General features: G+C 37.2%; 1 protein-coding gene across 2 annotated transcripts in view; it reads left to right on the top strand.

Moving 5' to 3' along the window:
* The window catches only part of lhx2 (LIM homeobox 2), a 47,564-nt gene that overhangs the window by 8,718 nt on the left and 15,995 nt on the right, over nt 1-22,851 (top strand). The window contains exons 1-3 of one of the 2 annotated variants that reach the window (XM_002938749.5): nt 716-1,722; nt 3,854-4,056; nt 5,784-6,163. In XM_002938749.5, coding sequence (XP_002938795.1) covers nt 1,540-1,722; nt 3,854-4,056; nt 5,784-6,163 — 766 coding nt within the window. In that variant the 5' untranslated portion in view covers nt 716-1,539. Of the gene's footprint in view, nt 1-715; nt 1,723-3,853; nt 4,057-5,783; nt 6,164-22,851 lie in introns of those variants that run through there. The other variant, XM_004918829.4, reaches the window with a different exon arrangement.

Raw genomic sequence — 22,851 nt, 5'->3', positions numbered from 1 at the left:
TAATGCGTTTAAGACTAAATATTAAGTAAACCAATGTTTTTCCCATTCCGAGTGTGCATGTGTTCATCTAAAAACCTTATTTGTCCGCTACCAACGTCCCCGGAATGTAAAGTGTTAAATCCCCCCCTCCTTTTTGTTTCTGTGCATTCCTTTTATAATCCCCAGCATCTATGGCACTGCCAGTCTAATCGCTGCAAAGAGGTGATTATACTGATGTTTCCCAACCTCACAGACATAATAAATAATGAACACAATTCAAAAATATCCTGCTTCTCTTGTTTATTTTATGGTTGGCTGCAGCCAGATTTGCCCACTATATTGCCTTTGTAACTCATAACATTCGCATGATTTTCTGGAACTAATAAACGGGTATATTGTAATATGTTCTAGAATCATTTGATTTGTATCCAGATAAAACTGCTTCTTTCTTTATTCATTTCAAATAGAGATAACTTCATTTCCATTAGAGATAACAGAAGGTAGGTGATTAATGAAGGGAATTGTGGGGGGAACTAGGCAAGCCCCCAGTAAATGCCCTAGCCAGACAAGTCTTAGCTGATACCCTGACTAGCCCCCGGGTCACATGATGGGACAGAGGGGCATTTTAAAAGGAATAGCGGAAAGAGAGACTCTTGATTGTAAGAGAACAAGCCTTTCCCCCACCCAGTACTCTCACACTATAATAAGCAGCCCTTGGTAAGCTGCAGCCAATGGGGAGAGGGCAGGGGCTGGCGTCAGAGGCCCTGTAGAAAAGGTGCAGTTGTGACTGCACACAGAACTGCAGATGAGGAATAGAGAAGGGAGCTTCTCACTTTAAGGGATTACAGCAAGCCCATGCAGAAGAGGACCCTCCTCCCCCATTACTCACACACATAGCCCTGCCTGCAGAAACGAAAAAACTTATCACAACAACGGTTCCCCCCAGAAGATCTACAACACCCATCATTTAGAAGTTTGGGGCTGGCAAAGCCTATCTCCTTTCTCATAACTTTCATTAAAAAAAGAAAAAAAAAAATGCCCATTCTGAATTTTGACAGCTGATCTCTGAAGGACTGTGGCCATTCATTTGCTAACTCCTCTCTGGAGTGAAGAGCTGTTTAAGGGGGATCTGTATCTCCTACTTGCCAAGAACGGAAGAGGCCTTGAATCCTTACTGCTTCTCATCAAGAAACCTTGTCAGTTTTAACCAAGGTATCTCTTCAGCTCGCCTCCTTTCACAGTCATCTCCTAATTTTACCAAGCACACAGAGTTAATGGACATTTCAGTTGTTGCCTACACTGGGATAAACTCCACCGACCACCTGAAGATGCCCAGATATGCCCTTCAAGACTGATCCTTAGCAGTGCTGCTATTCCTGGGGGCACATCACATGACATTCCCAAGTCAGGAGGGTCGGCGGCTCTTTGACTTGTTTTGATATTAGTATCTATTCATTTTCACCTCCGATTGAGCCTTTCGTTTACTGAAGAAGAAGCAACCCAGGAACCCAACCTGATTGTTGGTCTGGACATTCGGTGCATGGCTTAGGACTCCAGTTTATGGAATTAGGCTACCAAAGCTTCTGTCAGATTTCCCACGCGTGTCATTTCCACGCTGCAGAGATGCTTTTCCACAGTCTATCAGGGGGGGAGATGCATGGGGTCATCGATGAGATGGACAGAAGGAGCAAGAACGAAGTGTCGGCTATCAGCTCTGCAATTGATAGAGGGGAGACTGAGACGGTAGGCATGGGACAGGAGTTGCAGAGCTGTTGGGGGCCGAGGGGGTTAATTTACCGAAAATGCCAAATTAAGGTTCCGATTATTCGAAAAATCTCTTTTTCTAATGCATTTATATTATTCGATATGCATTTATTTAAACAACAGCTTTGGTATTCAAAAATGCAGCCTATAGGAAAGCAAGGCCCCAAGGTTTACAACACACTTACATTGCAAGATATATCAGAGGGATGGGTTCCCTGTATCCCTGTTATGCGGGACTTCACATGTACGGAAATAACGAACGGATATATAACATTGATCAGGCAGAAAAAAAAGATTCTAAATAATTCATTATCTAGAATCTTTTACAGTACAATACCGCTAAAGCAAAGCTTCATAAAATGCTCTTTAAAAATGATCATTATCTAGAAATCAAAGTATAATAATAATAATCTTTGTATCCAATCGCAGCGACTAGTCTGCAATCGGTTATTAGTTGTGGAAGGAGATCAACTCGCTCTCTGTACACACAAAGCTTTAATGGTTTTAATACCAACATGGTATAAGTTAGCTGTTTCCATATCATCTATCTATCATCTATCTATCATCTATCTATCTATCTATCTATCTATCTATCTATCTATCTATCATCATCTATCGCATCTATTTATCTGTATATCCACCTATTTACTCATGCCTTTCTGTTTATATCTATCTATCTATCTATCTATCTATCTATCTATCATCATCTGTCTAATCTATCTAATTTAATTATGATCTATCTATCTATATCTATCTATATATATATCTATCTATCTAAATATATATATATATATATAAATATATATATATATATATATATATATATAAACAACCTATTTATACGTGCAATTGTCTTATGACAGTTCATTTGAACCGTTATTTGAATTGACCGACCAGCCAAACGTAGTTACTATGCTCTAAAAAAGTTCTAAAAAATCTAAAAAAACGATAATATAGCCATGTGTTTACAGATGTATGTATATTGTCAATGTATCCACTTCTAAACCGTCTCCATATTTTCATTGCCAACGTTATCTGCAATATAACATTAGAGATCTGATCAGCAGAAACTGATAGCTACCATACATGATCATGATCTGAAAACGGTGTCCTCAAACCTGCAAGAAGCACTTATTTAATTATCAATTAGTTGAAATATGGATGCAACAATTAGAAATGCAGTGTTTATTAGTTAAAGAAGGAAGTGTATTTTTTTTACCATAAAGAACTAAAATAAAAATACCTTTGAGTATTTAATAATTTATAATTTAGTATTATACATATATATATATATATATATATATATATATAGTTGCCTCCGTATCTAGGTAAGCGATTTTAACGCCATTATCATCTATTCGAAAAAAAAACCGATTTATTTTTAAAGTTGACTTTTCATTTTCATTGTTTTCCAAGTGGAAAGTTTCATTATCTTGTAACAATGGGAATTTGTATTAAAACAGCACGAAAAAAGCTTTATCAGGGACCAGCTTTAGTTTGTAATTCGCTTTCAATTTCCTCAAGCAGAAAAGGCTTTCATTAACCAGGATTCCACGTGGTGTACAGGTCAATGTAAATGTCCCAACAAATGCTATTTATTCTGCCGTATTACCCAGCAAAATTCTACAAGCACATTATTGTAAAACACGCTCTTGCTGTGGAGCAAAACATTTAAAGAGAGATCTTTTAATCCCCCCTTATAGCCATTGCTTAGAATAGGCAGTTGTTTCTGCTGGGGGTGAAAGTGTTGTCCAATTGACAATTGGTTTAATTTTCCAAAGAAGATGATATAATCTGGCTTTAGGAGACAGATCTGCCCTTTCTCTAGTGAATGAACAGGAAGATGGGAGAGCATTGAGAAGTATTATTATCATTCTCTTCTGTCCTGAAATCCTTATGCGAAATAAAACTAAATCCCCTATAATAATAATTTTATTTTGAATTATTGTACTAAATTTCTTTCTTTCTTTCTTTCTTTCTTTCTTTCTTTCTTTCTTTCTTTCTTTTCTTTCTCTTTATATAAAAAGTGCATTTGGCTAGATTAGCTTTTGCCAATATCAGTAGATATTTGAATTTTGCTGTAATGTTGCCTGTCTCCCTATGTCCCCAGACTATGCCATCCATCAGCAGTGACCGGGCCGCACTCTGTGCAGGGTGTGGAGGGAAGATTTCAGACCGGTACTACCTCTTGGCAGTTGACAAACAATGGCATATGCGTTGCCTAAAGTGCTGTGAATGTAAATTAAACCTGGAGTCGGAGCTTACCTGCTTCAGCAAAGATGGAAGCATATACTGCAAAGAGGACTATTACAGGTACACCCCCTTATTTCCCCTATAACACACACACAATTCCTGCACACTGGGCAACCAACAAAGACAGCGACCCAGCTCAGTATTGTTATAATAAGCTCAAGTTGGCAGTTAGTATAAGCTACAAAAACAATTACTATTTTACTAAGATACAGTGAAGACACATGGAGCTACTTAGTAGCAGCTACTAAACGCCATAACATCCCCTGCCATAGACAATAGTTAGAATTGCCCCAGCTAAAACACAGGTAGAGACAATTATCAGTAAATGATCAACCTTGTTTATTTTAGTAGCTGCTCAGTGTGTCTTCAACCTAAATGGGGGTTAAAAGGCAAGGCCTCTACATTGCGTTAGTACAAGGTCTTGAAATCAGAAATCCCCCCTATAATAAGTGCCGCTTCAAGAAACCAGATCCAGCAAACAAAAAAATGATGGAACAAACCACTCCACCAATTTCATTTCAAATGACTCCTAAATCCAGAATATATTTACCTTTTAAATGGGGCAAAGTTAAACATGATATCAATGTTACATTTCAGATTTATGTTATTGAGCCTGAGTAGTGCCCATTCTTGCAGTAATATTGCTGTTTATCACCATAATAATAATATATTTCCGCTGCTAGCTAATAAATGGGAAATTCTAAATTTTGTAAAATTAAAATAGGATAAGAAAAAAATAAGCAAAGTCCCATAGTCATGTTTGGCTAATAGATTGCTGCTTATTCATTATTAAAACTTATATAATAAAACACGTTTAATACCCTAATTGTGTTTATAGTACATGTTATGGTATTACTTCTGCAGCAGAAGCTAACATTCCCCTAGCAGTATATGAGTGTGCCTTTTAATACACACCACCATCTAATGACCTTCAGCACTTGTATTTTCAACTAAGAGCAGCTATTTGCTATCTGACCTATCTGAGAAACCGAATACTACAGTATATAGGTATATTTTTAGCCCATACTTGATTTGGCGTGGGATTGCCATACCATATGTATAGTTATAAGATAGATTTATATAGATATATGTATATATACATGCACCTATTTCGTGAGTGCCCCTCTCTCTGTATATATATATATATATATATATATATATATATATATATATATATATATATATATATATATATATATATATATATATATATATATGTGTGTGTATATATACAGAGAGAGGCATATATATATATATATATATATACATATATGTACATACATGTATATATATGTATATGTATATATTTGTATTTCTTGCAGTTAAAAACGTCATGTGTCTACAAAGAAAATGTGAAAATAATGTTAAATCAATTTTGAAATTTTAGATTTTTTATTTCCATACAAAGCAGAACATTTTGCTATGCCTTATACCCAGAGTTGTGTATGCAAGCTACCATACGGGGGGGGGGGGGTAAGTTTCCTTGGCACACTTTCCTTTCTAACCAGAAGGCTGTGGGTTGCTGCGCCAAGACGCCACAGGATGCAAAAGGCGCCAAGGCAAATTGCTTCCCCCCTTGTTCCTGTTAAAATCAATAAAAAGCACCAGAAATTGAAGTTATCTAAAGTATACACCAATTCTTTTTGTTTCTTTTAGAAGTGTTTTTTTTGTTTTTTTGTTTTAACCTAGTGTGCCTGCCATATGAATCCATTCTTTTGCATGTTATAGCTGAAAGCTCACAGGGACTTGCTGACTAACTGTGACCTATCCTGGTTCTGATTGCACAGGCGATTTTCAGTCCAAAGATGTGCCAGGTGCCACTTGGGAATCTCTGCCTCTGAGATGGTAATGAGAGCCAGGGACTTAGTGTATCACCTCAACTGCTTTACCTGCAACACTTGCAACAAGATGCTCACCACTGGGGACCATTTTGGCATGAAGGACAATTTAGTATACTGCCGGCTCCACTTTGAGACTTTGATACAGGGAGAATACCAAGTTCACTTCAGTCACTCGGATGTAGCATCAGGGAAGGGCTCAGGACTTGGCACAGGGGCTGCCTCTTTGGGGCTGCCTTACTACAATGGCGTGGGAACTGTCCAGAAAGGGAGACCGAGAAAGAGGAAAAGCCCAGGTCCTGGGGCGGACTTGGCTGCCTACAACGCAGGTAAGCGCCTGTCACTCTCGCATCTGTTCCTAATGTAATGTTGTGCCGCTGATTACACAGCACAGCTTCCATTTATTAAAGCTCAACTGATAATAATAGCCTCGCTGGGTATAATTATTTGCAGCAAGTGCTGTCAGCCTGGTAATTTGCCAGGACCTGAAAGCTATAGCATTACTCACCTTTCAGGTATAAAGGCAAAAAGCTTTGCAAGTGAGTAGAGGAGATGAGGCTGCTCGCCCGAGGAGTTTAGCCAAGTGGCTCATCTTGTTTATGGATACGATGTTATAAAGAGTTTGTGTGCATTTGGGTGGGTGTTTAGGGCTTTTTATATATAATACATGGTTGGTACTGTTCACCGTGTTGGTGTACCAAGTGTCTGACTGATGGCAGCGACCTAGGTAACAAGTAGATTGGTAGGTTAATGGCAGGCGAGAGACCGATTAAATGTTTTTTTTTTTTTTAGACTTTTTTTTGCGACAGTGTGGACAGTTAAGCTTCATTGCATTCAAACAGTGTGAAAAGCGGGGATGTCTATCAATTCTTCCATTCATTGTAATCAGTTGCTGTCTTACTCAGAAAGCAAAGGGTTAAACAGATGCTTGTATTTTGTTTATTAATCAATAATGAATCAGAGGAAGGCTCATATATCCAAGCATCAGGTTACAGTTTGCCCAGGAACATTCCATAAATAACCCCCAAAGAGGGGGGAGGGGTGTGGACAGAGGTATCTGACTGCTTCATGCTGATAGAATTTGTTTTTATAATCAGCATCAGTAGCAAAAAGCCCTTGTGTTATTATTGAGGATCACCCTGTGCTACTGATAACGAGGAAAGCGACTGGATTGCGTCAGTCTGTCATGTAACAACAATATTTAGTTACGTGTATCCAGTTTGTGATAAGTAACATGATTCTGCTCAGCACCAAAGCCCTGCACCCAAACTTATTCTCCCCCAGCTCGTCTGGAATATATCGACTTGAATTCGTTGTGATAATGTCTATACGAATATCGGATCCGCAAACACTAGCCTTTCCAATGAAAACTAGGATGTAAAAAAAGACGCTATTGTTTTATATTTTTTTTGTTGTTGCCGTCTGTTTATTGTAGATTCATTGTTTCAAATTTAGAATGGAAATCGGTTTCATTGCGTTCAAATATGAACTTATAATTGGTTTGGGGATGGGAAACAGAAAAACGAACTAAGTTACATTCTGTCTGCAAATCGGTGATCTATATTATTTTATATCATAAAATGAAAGGAAGAAAGAAATCTGTTTCCGATTATGTCCTTCAATTTACTTTTAGCTTAATTACACAATTAGAATGTAGGTTTGGCTGTATGGAGAGAACTATGCTTAAAACTTAGGTTTGAGAGTGAATTCTAACAGTTTTCTCATTACTGATTTCTTCATTGCTGATTCAGAATAACTATATCTATATATTGGTTATCATAAATTACATCTAACTCAAGCGGTGTTGAACGAATGTAGATTCATTCTTTCTTTCTTTCTTTCTTTCTTTCTTTCTTTCTTTCTTTCTTTCTTTCTTTCTTTCTTTCTTTCTTTCTTTCTTTCTTTCTCATTCCTTCCTTCCTTCCTTTCTCATTCCTTCCTTCCTTTCTTTCTCTCTAACCATATTTATCTGTATCTGCTACTGTTTTTGAGATGGCGCAATTTTATCCCAGTGTGAGCACAAACCTAGATTGCATTGAACTCAGAAAGGCAGTAATTCTCTGATTCATATCTTTTTGCTGCGTCATGTGAGTGTTTAACCCTTATACCCCCAGAATGCCCTGGAAGGGATTATCTAGTGGAAGCCCACAGAACTAAAGCCTTCCCGCTTTAGCCCCCCCTCCCCGACTTGTTATTACAAATGCTAAATGGCTCCCATTGTGCCCCTCTAACTGGGCAAGCACTGAAGGCTTAGCTGGGCCAGTTTGGAAGTGGATGGATTTTGACAGGCAGAAAATAGCTCAGAAGGAAAGCAGGACTTCAAAAAGACTCCCCTTCTCCCTATGTGATAATTTCTCCCTTCACTTGGAGCAATTGCCATTTGATTGGCTTTTTTAGGTCAGGAAATCAGTTCTTGGGAGTCTGCTCCCCACAGAAGCACCTGTGATATTTGTTTAGAACTACACCCCTCAGTGAGTTTCATTGCCCCACAGTCCCTACACAGCAAGGGATATTTCATGTATTCATAGATGCCTTTACAGTGGGGGCACCACAGTGTCCCTATACACATTGAGGATGGCAGTTACATTCCTTTGGCTTGTTACAGGGAGGGGGGGGGGTACCCCAGGACTCAGACACAGGAACTGCTACACTTGTAAAGGGACATCTCCCCTAATGGCTAATAACTTTACCAAGAGCATGTTGTCTTACATACACTCTGTGTATGGGAAAATCATCCAATCGCTCTGTTTGTATAATTATATTTGTGTGTAGTTATAACTATTCTATCTATACTTCTCTCCAATTTGACACACACACACACACACACACATATATATATGTGTATATATGTGCATCTTTTTTCATCTTTCTAGTCTGCTATTGTTTTTTTAGTAGTACCTATAATGCACATATGTAGGGCAAATTAATAACCATAACACACCAATGGTATCTTTTTACAATAATTAATCCCGGCCTATTATAGTGGCAAGGAAATGAGCCTTCTGGTTGCTTCATTGTACCCATGGGACAGAAGTCATTTGGGATCTAGATTTGGGTCCTTCAAGCAGGGAGCTAATTCCCAGGGAAAATAAGGTATGGTGGGTATTGAGGGGAGTTTTTGTGTATGAGGACCCTCAGTATTGTGTTGCCTTTAGCTCTCCCCGGGCACTAGGAGATAAAGCGTCCTGCCTAATTCTTGCAGACAATAGATGGTTTAATGTCACAGGAAATGTGCTTCATGCAATTGGTCCCTGAGAGGGGAACCTCCCCCCCCCCCACTGAGTCATTCCCATTTTTGGCGTGGGATGCAGATCCTTCTGTGTTGGGATACCTGAGGGGCCCTCTCAAGTTTTGGTTGGTTTATTTGTAGCATAATAAAAGCATTTGTTTATTTGCGTCAAATGTACTTACATTTGTTTAACATAGGATAGGATTATAAACACACCAGTACATACACCATACACTCATTGAGGAAAAACTTGCAAAAACGAATTAGTTTATCTAGAACTAAACTTAATAGTTTGTTTTTTACTTAAACACACCAGACAATTGTTGGTTAACGATCCAGCGCTGCAAAAAACTGACGCAAGTACATTCGATCAACCCCCCCCCCCCAAAAACATTTTAGAAAAAAATATTCAGTATTCCACCAGGTTAAATTTGTCTGTCTGCAAAGTACTTTTGGTACAGCCAGGGTTCCTATTTGTTTAAATAATAGTGCCGAATATTTATATATTTCTTTGTAAAAAGAAAAAAATAATATAATGAATTTGAAATAAGTAATACTAATATTACACGCTAAAGGATAATGCAAAACAACAGCTAAAAAAGGAAAAAAGAAAAACGTGTTTAATACCAAAATTAAGTAAAATATAAAATCTAAGTAGTTAATAGCCAGAATGAAAGAAAACAAAATCAAGTTGTTTTTAAAACTGCATTTGTCCTGCACAAACTTCTTAAACTCTTTTACGAAACAGACTATCAGGAAAGATATATTCTATAAAATGTAATTATTTCATTAAAAACAGCATTTAATTTTTCCAGTGTGTCAGTATGTCAAGTTTATCATTATAAAAGTTTTAGAGGTAAAGGTCTCAGTGCTATTTGTGTTATGAATTCGTTTACGAAGCCAGTCGTAGATATATTTATTATGGAAAAACTGTATTCTTCTATGTTTAATCTGTTAGTAACAGAAGTGTAAATTTAACCATTTAACCACAATGGTTAATAAACACTCAGACCATGGACGATAGTCACATATTTAATTTTAAACTCACTAAAATGAAAACGCCAATTAAAAATGTGCTTTTTTTCCAGTTGTTGATTTATTGTCCTAAAGCGCTTTTTATTTTTTTTTTTATTGGGAATATAAGTAAATACTCTCACGATAGCGACGTTTGCATAAGAATAAGCTGCCCGCATTTCTAAAACTAGATTAGCCTTAAAATAAGAAAAATCAGTCTTTTAGTAAGTATTGGTGGGGGGGCTTTCTTTTTTGTCCCGAATACAAAAATCTGAAGTGAACAGATAATTGAATAGTCCCAGTGATGTGTGAACAGAGGTCTTTTATTTTTTGCGGCTCACTAGCTCCCCCTAGAGAGATACGAGATTACAGATGAGGAAAACTTTGATTCAAATGTCATGGTTTTACTAAATACTCAAAAATCAACAGAAAATGAGTGAAAATAGAAAAGGAGAACGAAAGGACAGCAATGTTTGCCCTACACTGACAGGCATAATACTGCTGAATTTCAGCAAAACTAATTATCAAAAAAAGTCAGCCCCATTTATCATTTTTCACACTTCTTTTACTTTTCATTTGTATGTATGTATGTATAACTTTATTTATAAAGCGCCACAAGGGTACGCAGCGCTGTACAATCTTACAGAATACAAAATTACACACAGGAAGGACAAGTGATATAATAAATAAATACAATAAATACATATATGTATATATATGTATAAGTGCCATGTGGTATGAGACACAGTGGGAAGGAGGTCCCTGCCCAGTAGAGCTTACAATCATTTATTGTTTGAAATATAGTTTATGGCAGTAATTGTGTTTTGTGGGCTGATCCAATTTATCTCACTTCCTAAGCAGATCATTTGATTGACTTTTGTAGCCCTGCTCAGGATTTTGGAAGAGTCTGGTTCCCAGAGCTGGTTTTAGAGCAGTTGTCCTTGGCCTTCCGACAAGTAGTGGGCTTGGAAAGAAAATGCCATTTCTAAAAGTACAAATGGGCATATTATGACATTATGTATAATAGTTGTTAGTTTAGTATTTATGTCAAGGGAAATTTCAGACAACCACTGCTCCTACTGGATATTGTAGTTTAGAGCAGCTGAAGGGCTGCAAGCCATCTCCCAACTGGACCATATTGTTTTTAAATGTTACCACAAGTTACAGAACTAGAATATAGCTGTTATTTATTCCATTATATAGTAACATTCCAAATATTGCTAAACTCTGTCAGCCAATGGCTGTAGGGAATGGGGTGCCAGAAATTATCTGAATAATGGCAATTGCCACATAAAGACTTAAGGGTAATGTGATAAAACTCACAAAAGTTGCTCCAGGTCTGGTATCCAATAGCAAACAACAATAGCACATTTAAGGGTCCCTTGTTTGAAAGCAAACACCTAATTGGTTGTTTTTAGCTACCAGACTTGGCGCAAACTTTGCAGCGTTTCCTTTTGCAGAGCTCTAATTGCTGCAGTGCTGGCATATTTCATCACTCATATGATCTTTTGTAGTAACATGGTCAAATCTTGCTTTTATCCAGTAACCATAGCAACCAAGGCAGGCATTTGTTTTTTTAGCATATTAAATACACAAGGCTGGTCTACGATAGCTGTTGATTGGTTGCTGTAGGTACTGTATGTGCAGAATTGAGAGATGAAAAATTCAGGGCAGAAATGAATGAAACTGGCACTGAAAAGGCATTAATAAGACTAAAATTACAGATAGGGTTATAGCACAAATGTAACTAGTGTTATATCTAATGTAACACTGGGGGTTCTTATATAGAATCTGTCAGTACAGTGGGGGGACATGTGTTCAAAATGTCTGGTATTGTCAGAGTATGGTAGTTAATAATTGGATCTGTTTACCTTCATACGGTGTAGTAAATAGATTCACAGACGTATCATTCACTTGGGTGGGATGGTCTACCCTAAAGGCCAATCAGATATGGACTGCAGGCTAAATTACTTAGTACAACTAGAATTAGAACACTGAGAAGGTGAATTAAATATTTGTACATAATTGTAACTCTTTTTAAAACAACTAATAATGTTAGACCAGGGTATTTACAGCATACAGGCATACTGTATATGAGCCTATAGTTAGTTACACTATTTATCGTTTTAAGGGATATATATATATATATAGTATGTATCTTCTACAACTTCAAACTAGTGTGGTTTGATCTTTACTATACATTTTGCAAGGGCAAATCTTTACTACCTCAGAAATAGCAGTGGAAGGGTAGATTTATAGCAGTAGTTTTGTTATCTCTCTGCTGTATTCTATTAGGTGACAACATGGCTTATAACAGGGCTTATAAATCTAAGTTACAAATGAAATAAGCCTGCAGTTTGGGGTTTATTTTGCTTTTCTTTCCTCAGTCTGGGGCCCTAATCATCCTGCTATGCTCTAAAACCCTTTCCCCCTTACTCTAACATTATGTAGTGTAGAGCACTTGACACTTGATTGTATATATATATATATATATTTATAACTCAACATATGATGATTATAGGCCAACACATTTCTAAATTCTGGTCTTACAAAATGGTTCTTGTTGTTGCTGTATCTCTTGTGGACAATGTCAGCGGCAAAATGCATTTTGCAGTTGCTATTTTTGTTCTGCCTCCCCTCAGTTTGGAATTAAAATACTATCTGCTTTTTGGTTCACTGACCCTAGCAACCGGGAATTTGTTCAAATGGTAGACCAAAGCATAAGTAGGAGATGGCTGGAACAGAAAGCAACAAATAAAATAATGATAACGATACAAATGTAATCTCCTAATTCATTTGCTTTCTGGTTGCGGGGATCACTGTCCTTAGCAACAGAAATATATAAAAGATTCATGTTAGAGATGCCAAATAGAAATTGTGATTTAAAGGTGAACCTTTCTCTGTAATCTCAATGACAGCATGTTAAACTGCTGGTTTATTTACACTTACGCAGTGTAATAAACTGTACTGCAAATGCCATTCACTATTTCACAGTTAATTTCTCTCAACCTGCAAGGTGAAGATGAAATTACAAGTTTATTTTCTTCTAAATTAAAGAGATGGTTCATTTTTCCCCTTAATTTATGGCATTCATAGAGCACACAGTGACAGATCTAGAGGTTCTCGCCCAGTCTCATAATATTACACACAAATGCTTAATGTATTATGCATGGCCTTATCAGAGGCTACTTAATGAGTTAATTATATTTGTTCCCACAGTGGCAGACATAATGCAGTATCACTGTGCCAAGCTGTCATTCCTGCAGCATGACTTGTAATTAACTCTGCCCTGGTTGATGGGGATTTAATAGCTTTATGTGTTGATTGAGTGACTCTGCAACTTTGCACGCTATGAATTTCCTGCCTTCCCCCCTTTTTCTTTTAATTTAACACCTTACCGGAAAATTATCTTGTGTCCATGTGGCCTAAAGGCTATAGGATGAGCTGGAATGGATGCCAGCAACTGTATGGGGAGGAAAAATATAGCACAGATTAAGTCTTACATCGTCCATATGTGTCATATAAACTTAGTATGTTTTGCACCAGGAATGTCAAACGTGCAGCCTTCCAGCTACTGTGATCTAAAATAACCCTAAAAATCCAACATTTCTAGTTTGATCATTAATTATAGGAAGCATCATTACTCATTCAGTGGTTTGCAGCGCTGGGGTCCTGAGTTTGATTTCCGCTTGAACAGTATCTGCACGGAATATGTGCATTCATCCCATGTCAGTGTGGGCTTCCTCTGGTTTCCCTCCAACACTCAAAAAATATACAGGCAGGATAGCTGTCTCTTGATGATCCTTGTGTGTGTATGGAATAAAGGCCGTACACTATACACTGAATGGAATGAGGAGCAAGATCTATAACAACATAACAAGTCTGTGATATATAAATAAAGGGTAGTAAAACATTATAAACCCCAATGTTACTCTAAGTACAGGTATGGGATCCTTTATCTGGAAACCCGTTATCCAGAAAGTTCCGTAATTACGTAAGGGCTATCTGCCATAGACTCCATTATAAGCAAATAATTCTCATTTTTAAAAATGATTTCCTTTTTCTCTGTAATTATAAAACAATACCTTGTACTTGATCCCAACTAAGATATAATTACCCCTTATTGGGGCAGAACAAGCCTATTGGGTTTATTTCATGGTTAAATGATTCCCTTTTCTCTGTAATAATAAAACAGTACCTGTACTTGATCCCAACTAAGATATAATTACCCCTTATTGGGGCAGAACAGCCCTATTGGGTTTATTTAATGGTTAAATGATTCCCTTTTCTCTGTAATAATAAAACAATACCTTGTACTTGATCCCAACTAAGATATAATTACCCCTTATTGGGGGCAGAACAGCCCTATTGGGTTTATTTCATGGTTAAATGATTCCCTTTTCTCTGTAATAATAAAACAGTACCTGTACTTGATCCCAACTAAGATATAATTACCCCTTATTGGGGGCAGAACAGCCCTATTGGGTTTATTTAATGGTTAAATGATTCCCTTTTCTCTGTAATAATAAAACAATACCTTGTACTTGATCCCAACTAAGATATAATTACCCCTTATTGGGGGCAGAACAGCCCTATTGGGTTTATTTAATGGTTAAATGATTCCCTTTTCTCTGTAATAATAAAACAGTACCTGTACTTGATCCCAACTAAGATATAATTACCCCTTATTGGGGGCAGAACAGCCCTATTGGGTTTATTTCATGGTTAAATGATTCCCTTTTCTCTGTAATAATAATAAAACAGTACCTGTACTTGATCCCAACTAAGATATAATTACCCCTTATTGGGGGCAGAACAGCCCTATTGGGTTTATTTAATGGTTAAATGATTCCCTTTTCTCTGTAATAATAAAACAGTACCTGTACTTGATCCCAACTAAGATATAATTACCCCTTATTGGATGCAAAACAATCCAATTGGGTTTATTCAATGTTTAAATGATTTTTAGCAGACCTAAGTTATGGAGATACAAATTACGGAAAGATACCTTATCCGGAATACCTCAGGTCCCGAGCATTCTGGATAACAGGTCCCACACCTGTATCATTTTTTAAAGTAAACTTTGGTATTTACCTACAGTAAAACATAGCAAGTTAGGTTGAAAAACATACTCCTTCCAAAACAGTCAATGTATTCAGAGCAAAGTAAACAAAACCATCAGTTTAGCTGCTTAACCTCAAGGAGTTCAAAAATTTCTTCCTAACCTTATCTACTGTAGATATATTGTGAGGATTGGGCATCATAGATTCCCTTTTTATTGGACTGGTGTTAAACTAACCATTAAACCACTCATGACCTGTGTTCTTTATTCCTATAACCTGGAAATCCTTGCATTAAAGAAATCATTATTTTGTTGGTAGCAAAATATTCTTTCCACAACCTTCTGCATTGTTCTTTAGGTGTAAAGTTCATTTTATTTTTCTATCAGCCAGCTGTATATTTATTTATTGATTGCATTCTGTCAGTCAGCTCGTCAGCTGAAAGGCTGCTGATCTACCAGTCATACAAGAAGGCAGCTTACATTTCCCTCTGATACATTTGGAAATCATAAGTAAAAAGTCGTGCCAAGGAGCTAACAGGCGGGTTTAAATGATGCGCTGAGTTGCCTTCACCAAGTCACTTATGTCATGTAACACATAGAGGGAGATTTACTAATACACGAATCCAAATCCCGAAAGGGAAAAAATCATATTGGAAACGCAAATTTTGCGTCTTTTTCGTCGTCGTCATGACTTTATCGTATTTTGTGCAACTATTTAGTCGCCGTCGCAATTTTTTTTCGTATTGAGCGACTGTAAACGGTGGAAAAACCAATCCGATTTTTCGCGGAAAATATACAAAAAAGTCGCGACGGCGACGAAAAAGTCAAGGAACATACGAAAAAGTCGCAAAAATACAGATCATTTCGAAAAAAAACGCATTCGGACCGTTTGTGCATTAGTAAATCTCCCCCATAGGGACAGATTTATCAAAACGTGAGTTTAAAACTTAATAAATAAAAACTCACCCACGTTCTATTCATTCCTATGGGATTTTTAGAAGCGTATTGATCAACAGGTGAAAGTAAGAGTTCACTAGTTGATAAATACACTTTTTAAAATCCCATAGGAATGAATAGAACGTGGGTGAGTTTTTACGTACTGAGCTCTAAACTCACGTTTTGATGAATCTGCCCCATAAAGTCAAGGTGGACAGTGATAAACATACTTTGTTTGGTGCTAAATGATTATAAAAACACCTCTAAAATGCCCCCCCTTAATATGTGAGCCACTGGGAACTCATTTTATGTTATTAAAGTTGCCTGTTATTGGGTGAATTTTAAAGAAAAGGCGATTCAACCCTCCTCAAAATGGTAGGCCTCAGGAGATCGGCTTTAATTCGCTACACTACAAGTTATGTTAAGTGGCGTGTTGTTGGTTACCTGAGGCAAGAGTTCCTGCTTCCAGCTGAATTAGTTGCAAGGCATGCTGGAAGTTTTCCTCAGGTGTTTATTTTTCTACCTTCTGTTGCAAATGTATCCGTTTCTTAGCAATGGTTTACATGGCTTCACCTCACCGTTTTAATATAGATCGTGAGCTTGACATGGAAAAAAGTCTTTTAGCATCTGGGCATGTTTGTGTAAGTTTAAAGGGGACCTGTCACCCTAAGAAATAATTCCAAATCCTTTTGAATCAGGTTAGTAGAACAAAATAAACTTTACTTGCACTGTTTCAATTATGGAATTTATTTTTCCTTCAGTCTTGGAAATAGTAGTCACAGCCAGCAGGCAGGCGCCATTTTGTGCGCACTGTTATTAAGGCAAGCTTTGTATCACCCCAAAATCTTATGCATTTGCCATCTAGGTGATGTATAGGAAGTGCTGAATGGAAAGTTAAAGTATTTGTTATTAAAAATCTGAGCCGTCAATCATATATTGCCTGCCCTGCCTCTATGCCTGCGGCATAGAGGCGGGGCAGGCAATATATGATTGACGGCTCAGATTTTTAAATACATTTATAACAAGTATAGATGATTTAATTAAAAAACAGAATTTGGCTTTTATTATGTGTGGGTGACAGGTCCCCTTTAATAGCGCTGCGTAGGCATCAGTGTTATTATATACAGCCATATTAATGAACATTATGCATGCCCGTATACATATGCTTCCATGCAGGAAAACCATCTTGGTGAGGAATCAGAGGCAGTTCTTTTGTAGCCTTCCCCTGCCGGAAAGATCAGACTTTTTCCCTGGTCAATTAAATCTAGTGGCACTCATATTAGGAAGTATTTTGCATTTCTGTTTATTTTCGGTTTATCTTCCATAGAAGTTGCTCAGGGGCTATATAGCAGAGATTTGTTGCCGAGGAAAAAATTCAGAAATTCAGCCGCCCTCGGGTGCTATTATCCAATTGGGGATTAATCATCTGGAATGCTTGGAACTTGTTTTTTGGATAGGGTAACTGGTACAGGTATGGGACCTGTTATCCAGAATGCTCGGGACCTGAGGTTTTCCGGATAAGGGGTCTTTCCGTAATTTAGATCTCCATACCTTAAGTCTACTAAAAATCATATAAATGTTAAATAAACCCAATAGGATTGTTTTGTCTTCAATAAGGATTAATTAAATCTTGGTTGGGATCAAGTTCAAGGTACTGTTTTATTATTACAGAGAAAAAGGAAATCAGTTATAAAAGTGAGAACTATTTGTTTATAATGGAGTCTATGGGAGACGGCCTTTACGTAATTCGGAACTTTCTGGATAATGGGTTTCCGGATAAGGGGTTCTATACCTGTAATGCCATGCACTAGTGATGTGCAGGTCAATTAAAAAATGACCTATGTTGTACCCTAACCCGTCTGTGTCCCATCCACACCTGACCCTAACCTGGCAAGTCTCGGTATTTATAGACCTGCTTCTGCCCCTCTCTGATGTCACAAAAGGGGAGGGACATGCAGGCAAGAATCTATAAATACCAAATCAGCCAAAAATAAAGAATTGCTAGCTACAAAAGGACTCGGGAAATTGCATTGCTGTATTTTAGATCCTTCTGGATAACAGGTTTATAGATAGATTAATAAATATAAAATAAACCCCACAAATATATATATATATATATATATGAAGACGGCTTGAGTCTTGAGTCTAAGCCAAACGTTGAATTAAACACCATTTTTTTGTCTCATATAAGTCCTGTGAGTGCGGTTTGTTTGTGCTTACTATTTATGTTGTGTTAACCATGCACCCAGGCAGTACCTGGACTTCTGTGTGCACCATTCCTGGACTTTTTTTATATATATATATTTCTGGACACTTAAATAAACAATAAACTATTTGGTCATAGAACACAATACAGTCATATGTCAAATTTAAACCATTTTACTACATAACCTGCAACTGATTTCTGTATTTCATTTTTATATTGAAAAGAAGATAGAATGTAAGCATTTCAAATATGGAGTACCTATAAATATAGTGGTTTCCTTTTTTTGAAGACATAAACAAAGTTACTGCCAGTATCTCGAATCAAACTATATAATGAGGCCAGGGGCTGATTGTGTCCATTTAATGAACATGGAAACTTCATCATGTGACCTTCAGTTATTTTCCCATAGAGACTGATCCCCACAGTGTGCATGCTGGAAATTCAGCTCATTCAGACAAGTGGGATAAACAAAGGCTATTATACAATGCAGACCATTGTAATATGCGTTTGGGGATAATTCTCAAGAACAACTCTCAACCTGTAATTGGAACACAGTATTCATAGGCCAAATCTTTTCATTTTTGTCAGTGAACAGTGAAGAAAAAGTCTTAGAAAAGCATGAAAAGTAAGGAATACATTATAATATATATATATATATACATACATACATAAAGCTTTATAGCTTTATAGAGCAATTCCTGCAGTAAGAATAATGTATTCAGCTGAATAATATCACGTGAAGTGTTATTTATAACTTTTAAGGTGAAGACACACAGAGCTACTTAGTAGCAGCTACTTGCCATGGCTACTAAATGCCAGAAAATACACTGCCATAGACAATACTGAGAATTGCCTCTGCTAAAACACATGTAGACAGGGTCAGACTGGGCCAGCGGGACACCGGGAACCAAAACTGATCTCTGCTGGGTGCTTTTGGGGCCCACAGGTCCCCCTCTCCCAATGCGCCTAAGTATGTACGCTCAGGGGAAGGGGTTGGGTGGGCAGCGGGGGGCATGGGGGGGATCTATGGGGACCCTGCGATGACAGCCCTGGTAGGCCCTGCACCCCCAGCCCGACCTTGCACATAGAGATATCAGTAAAATATCTGCATTGTCTATTTTAGTAGCCCTGACAAGTAGTTGCTACTAGTAGCTCCGTGTGTCTTCACCCTTAAATAGGAACTTAATTTAAAAAAAACTGTAAAATGGGTCATAGAGCATAACAATGTCAGATGCATAGAGTGTTTTCTGGCCCAGCTTGTCATAATACATAAAGGTCTACAGAGTGTGTCCATTCATTTACAGTTATTACAGTTCCATATGTACAGAGCCTCATAAACTGTTACAATATTTGAAGATTTGTTGTGAGTAACAGATCCCTTACCTGCACTACAATATAACCCTATAATTACTAAACACCGGCCTGTGCTGTATCATACAACAAATATATCCGAGCATGCAGATTCCATGATTCATAAATCTGTCCAGGACTAATTATTCATAAGCAAATGTAATAAAATCAGGGTTGGCACAGAAAAGTAAACACCGCTTTCTTTCATATAATAAAAAAATCCTTTATTAAGGAAAAGCTTTTTTGTTCAGCTATTTTTTTATACAGAATTAATCCACAGAACATTTCGAGCACCCGCTGTATATTGCAAAAAAAAAAATTAAAAGGAATTGGCGCAGGCTTTTGCCAAAGTACTTTGTAAGTAATCAACAGATTTCATGTGTCACTATTACAATAACAAGTTTTGCTGTCCTTTGGAGACAAGTCAGTTAGTTTTGGCTGCAGCTGAAGCTAGATTTATTTTCAAAAGCAATTGATTTTTTTTTTTTTTCAGAGCGAGACCAAAGAATGGCTGAAAATTGAAACCAGTATGTAAACCGCATACATTCTGGGTTTCCAGATCAAATTCGTAGCCTCGCTGTTCATATCTTATAGGGGGGGGGGACCCTCGTGCACAGTTTAACTCTGGCTTTATTTTATCTGAAAATGCCTAATATTTATGGCAGACCACAAAGAATATCGCCAAATGTAACAGATTATTAAATCTATAAATCTAAATCAAAGCTTCTCTGCCTTGGAACAGCTGTTAAACTTAATGCGCTGTACGTAGCACAAAAATAAGTTATTTTTTTATGTTTAATGTTTCTAAGGCTGCAGCTGAGAAGATGCAAGGAGTTAATCTTGTACAGTACAATGGATCGGGGCCAATTTATAGGATCTCTGCAATCCTTGTGCAATGCTCATACCTTCAAACTTTCATAGCTGTTTACTCGGCGGCAAATAATAATCCACCCTCTTCACCATTCCAATAATAGAAATACATTTTCTCCTCCTCAAAGTCCCCACAATATCCCCCTTAATGCTGCAGGGATCAAAAGCTTGGAATTTTTCACTTTTACTCTAAAAAAAAACACTGTTTTAGTTACATATTCTGTTGTTCATTGAGATTTTGTTATGGGCGCTGGCTCTCTTTTTGATCCTAGAGAAATAAGTTGGTTTAGTGCACCAGCATGCATGATGTTTCATAGATTAAACACAGAGCTCCTGAATCCTCTTCAAGTTTGTACTGGCAAGTCATGGAAATAGATACCGTCTCTAAAATCCAGCGAATGTTGCAAAATTTCCATGTATGTAGAGAGCTTGGGATATATGATATTGTGTACACTGGCCTACATCAACCTATCAGACTTATGATGTATTATGTTACATGTGCTGTATTTAGTATGGCGGTGATGTTTTCTCTTTGAAGGGCTCTCTAGGACGTATTCACTATATTCACTATGGTACTGTTATTGGACCTGTTATTCAGAATGCTCAGGACCTAGGGTTTTCCTGATAAGCGGATCTTTCCTTTTCTTTAATTTGGATCTCCAAACTTTGAGTATACAGGTATAGGACCTGTTATCCAGAATACTCTGGACCAAGGGTATTCCGGATAAGGGGTCTTTCTGTAATTTGGATCTTTATACCTTAAGTCTACTGAAAAACCAATAAAACATTAATTAAACCCAATAGGATTGTTTTGCATCCAATAAGGATTATTTATATCTTAGTTGGGATCAATTACAAGGTACTGTTTTATTACTACAGAGAAAAAGGAAATCAATTTTAAAAATCTGAATTATTTGATTAAAATGGAGTCTATGGGAGACAGGCTTTCCGTAATTCGGAGCTTTCTGGATAATGGGTTTCCGGATAAGGGGTCCGACACCTGTACTAAAAAATCCTTTAAATATTAGATTCACCCAAAAGGTTAGTTTTGTCACCAATAAGGATTAATTATATTAGCTGGGATCAAGTACAGGTACTGTTTTATTATTACAGAGAAAAGGGAATCATTTAACCATTAAATAAACCCAATAGGGCTGTTCTGCCCCCAATAAGGGGTAATTATATCTTAGTTGGGATCAAGTACAGGTACTGTTTTATTATTACAGAGAAAAGGGAATCATTTAACCATTAAATAAACCCAATAGGGCTGTTCTGCCCCAATAAGGGGTAATTATATCTTAGTTGGGATCAAGTACAAGGTACTGTTTTATTATAACAGAGAAAAGGGAATCATTTAACCATTAAATAAACCCAATAGGAATTGTTTTGCCACCAATAAGGGGTAATTATATCTTAGTTGGGATCAAGTACAGAGTACTGTTTTATTATAACAGAGAAAAAAAGAATTATTTTTTAAATCTTGAATTATTTAATTAAATTGGAGTCCATGTGAGATGGGCTACCTGTAATTTGGAGGTTTCTGATTAATGGGTTATCAGCTAAAGTATCTTATACCTGTACTAAACTAAGGGGCTGATTTACTAAGACACGATTTCGAGTCCGAATTGGAAAAATTCCGATTGGAAATGAACATTTTGCGACTTTTTCGTATTTTTTGCGATTTTTTCGGCGTCTTTACGATTTTTGCGTAAAAACGCGAGTTTTTCGTAGCCATTACGAAAGTTACGCAAAGTCGCGATTTTTTCATAGCGTTAACACTTGCGCGCAAAGTCGCGCCTTTTTCGTAGCATTAAAACTTAAAAGGCGCAACGTTTTGCGCAAGTTTTAATGCTACGAAAAAATCGCGACTTTGTGCAACTTTCGTAATGGCTACGAGAAACTCGCGTTTTTATGCAAAAATCGTAAAGACGCCGAAAAACTCGCGTTTTTACGCAAAAATCGTAAAGACGGCGAAAAACTCGCAAAATTACCGATCATTACGAAAAAAACGCAATCGGACGCATTCGGCCCGTTCGTGGGTTAGTAAATGTTCCCCTAAGTGTAGTTGCCTCTGTCACCCCATAAACTAGCATCACTAGTACCTAGTAAAAAATTAGACCAAACTTCTGATTGGTTGCTTAGGTGCAAGTCACCATTTTTTTTAGTACAGGTATAGGACCCGTTATCCAGAATGCTTGGAACCAAGGGAATTCCGCATAAGAGGTCTTTTCGTAATTTGGATCTCCATACCTTAAGTCTACTAAAAAATCAATAAAACATTAAACCCAAATAGGATTGTTTTGCCTCCAATAAGGATTGATTATATCTTAGTTGGGATCAATTACAAGGT

The sequence above is a fragment of the Xenopus tropicalis genome, chromosome 8 (assembly GCF_000004195.4).
Source record: "Xenopus tropicalis strain Nigerian chromosome 8, UCB_Xtro_10.0, whole genome shotgun sequence".
Taxonomy (NCBI): domain Eukaryota; kingdom Metazoa; phylum Chordata; class Amphibia; order Anura; family Pipidae; genus Xenopus; species Xenopus tropicalis.
This window is presented reverse-complemented; position numbering and strand designations above follow the sequence as displayed.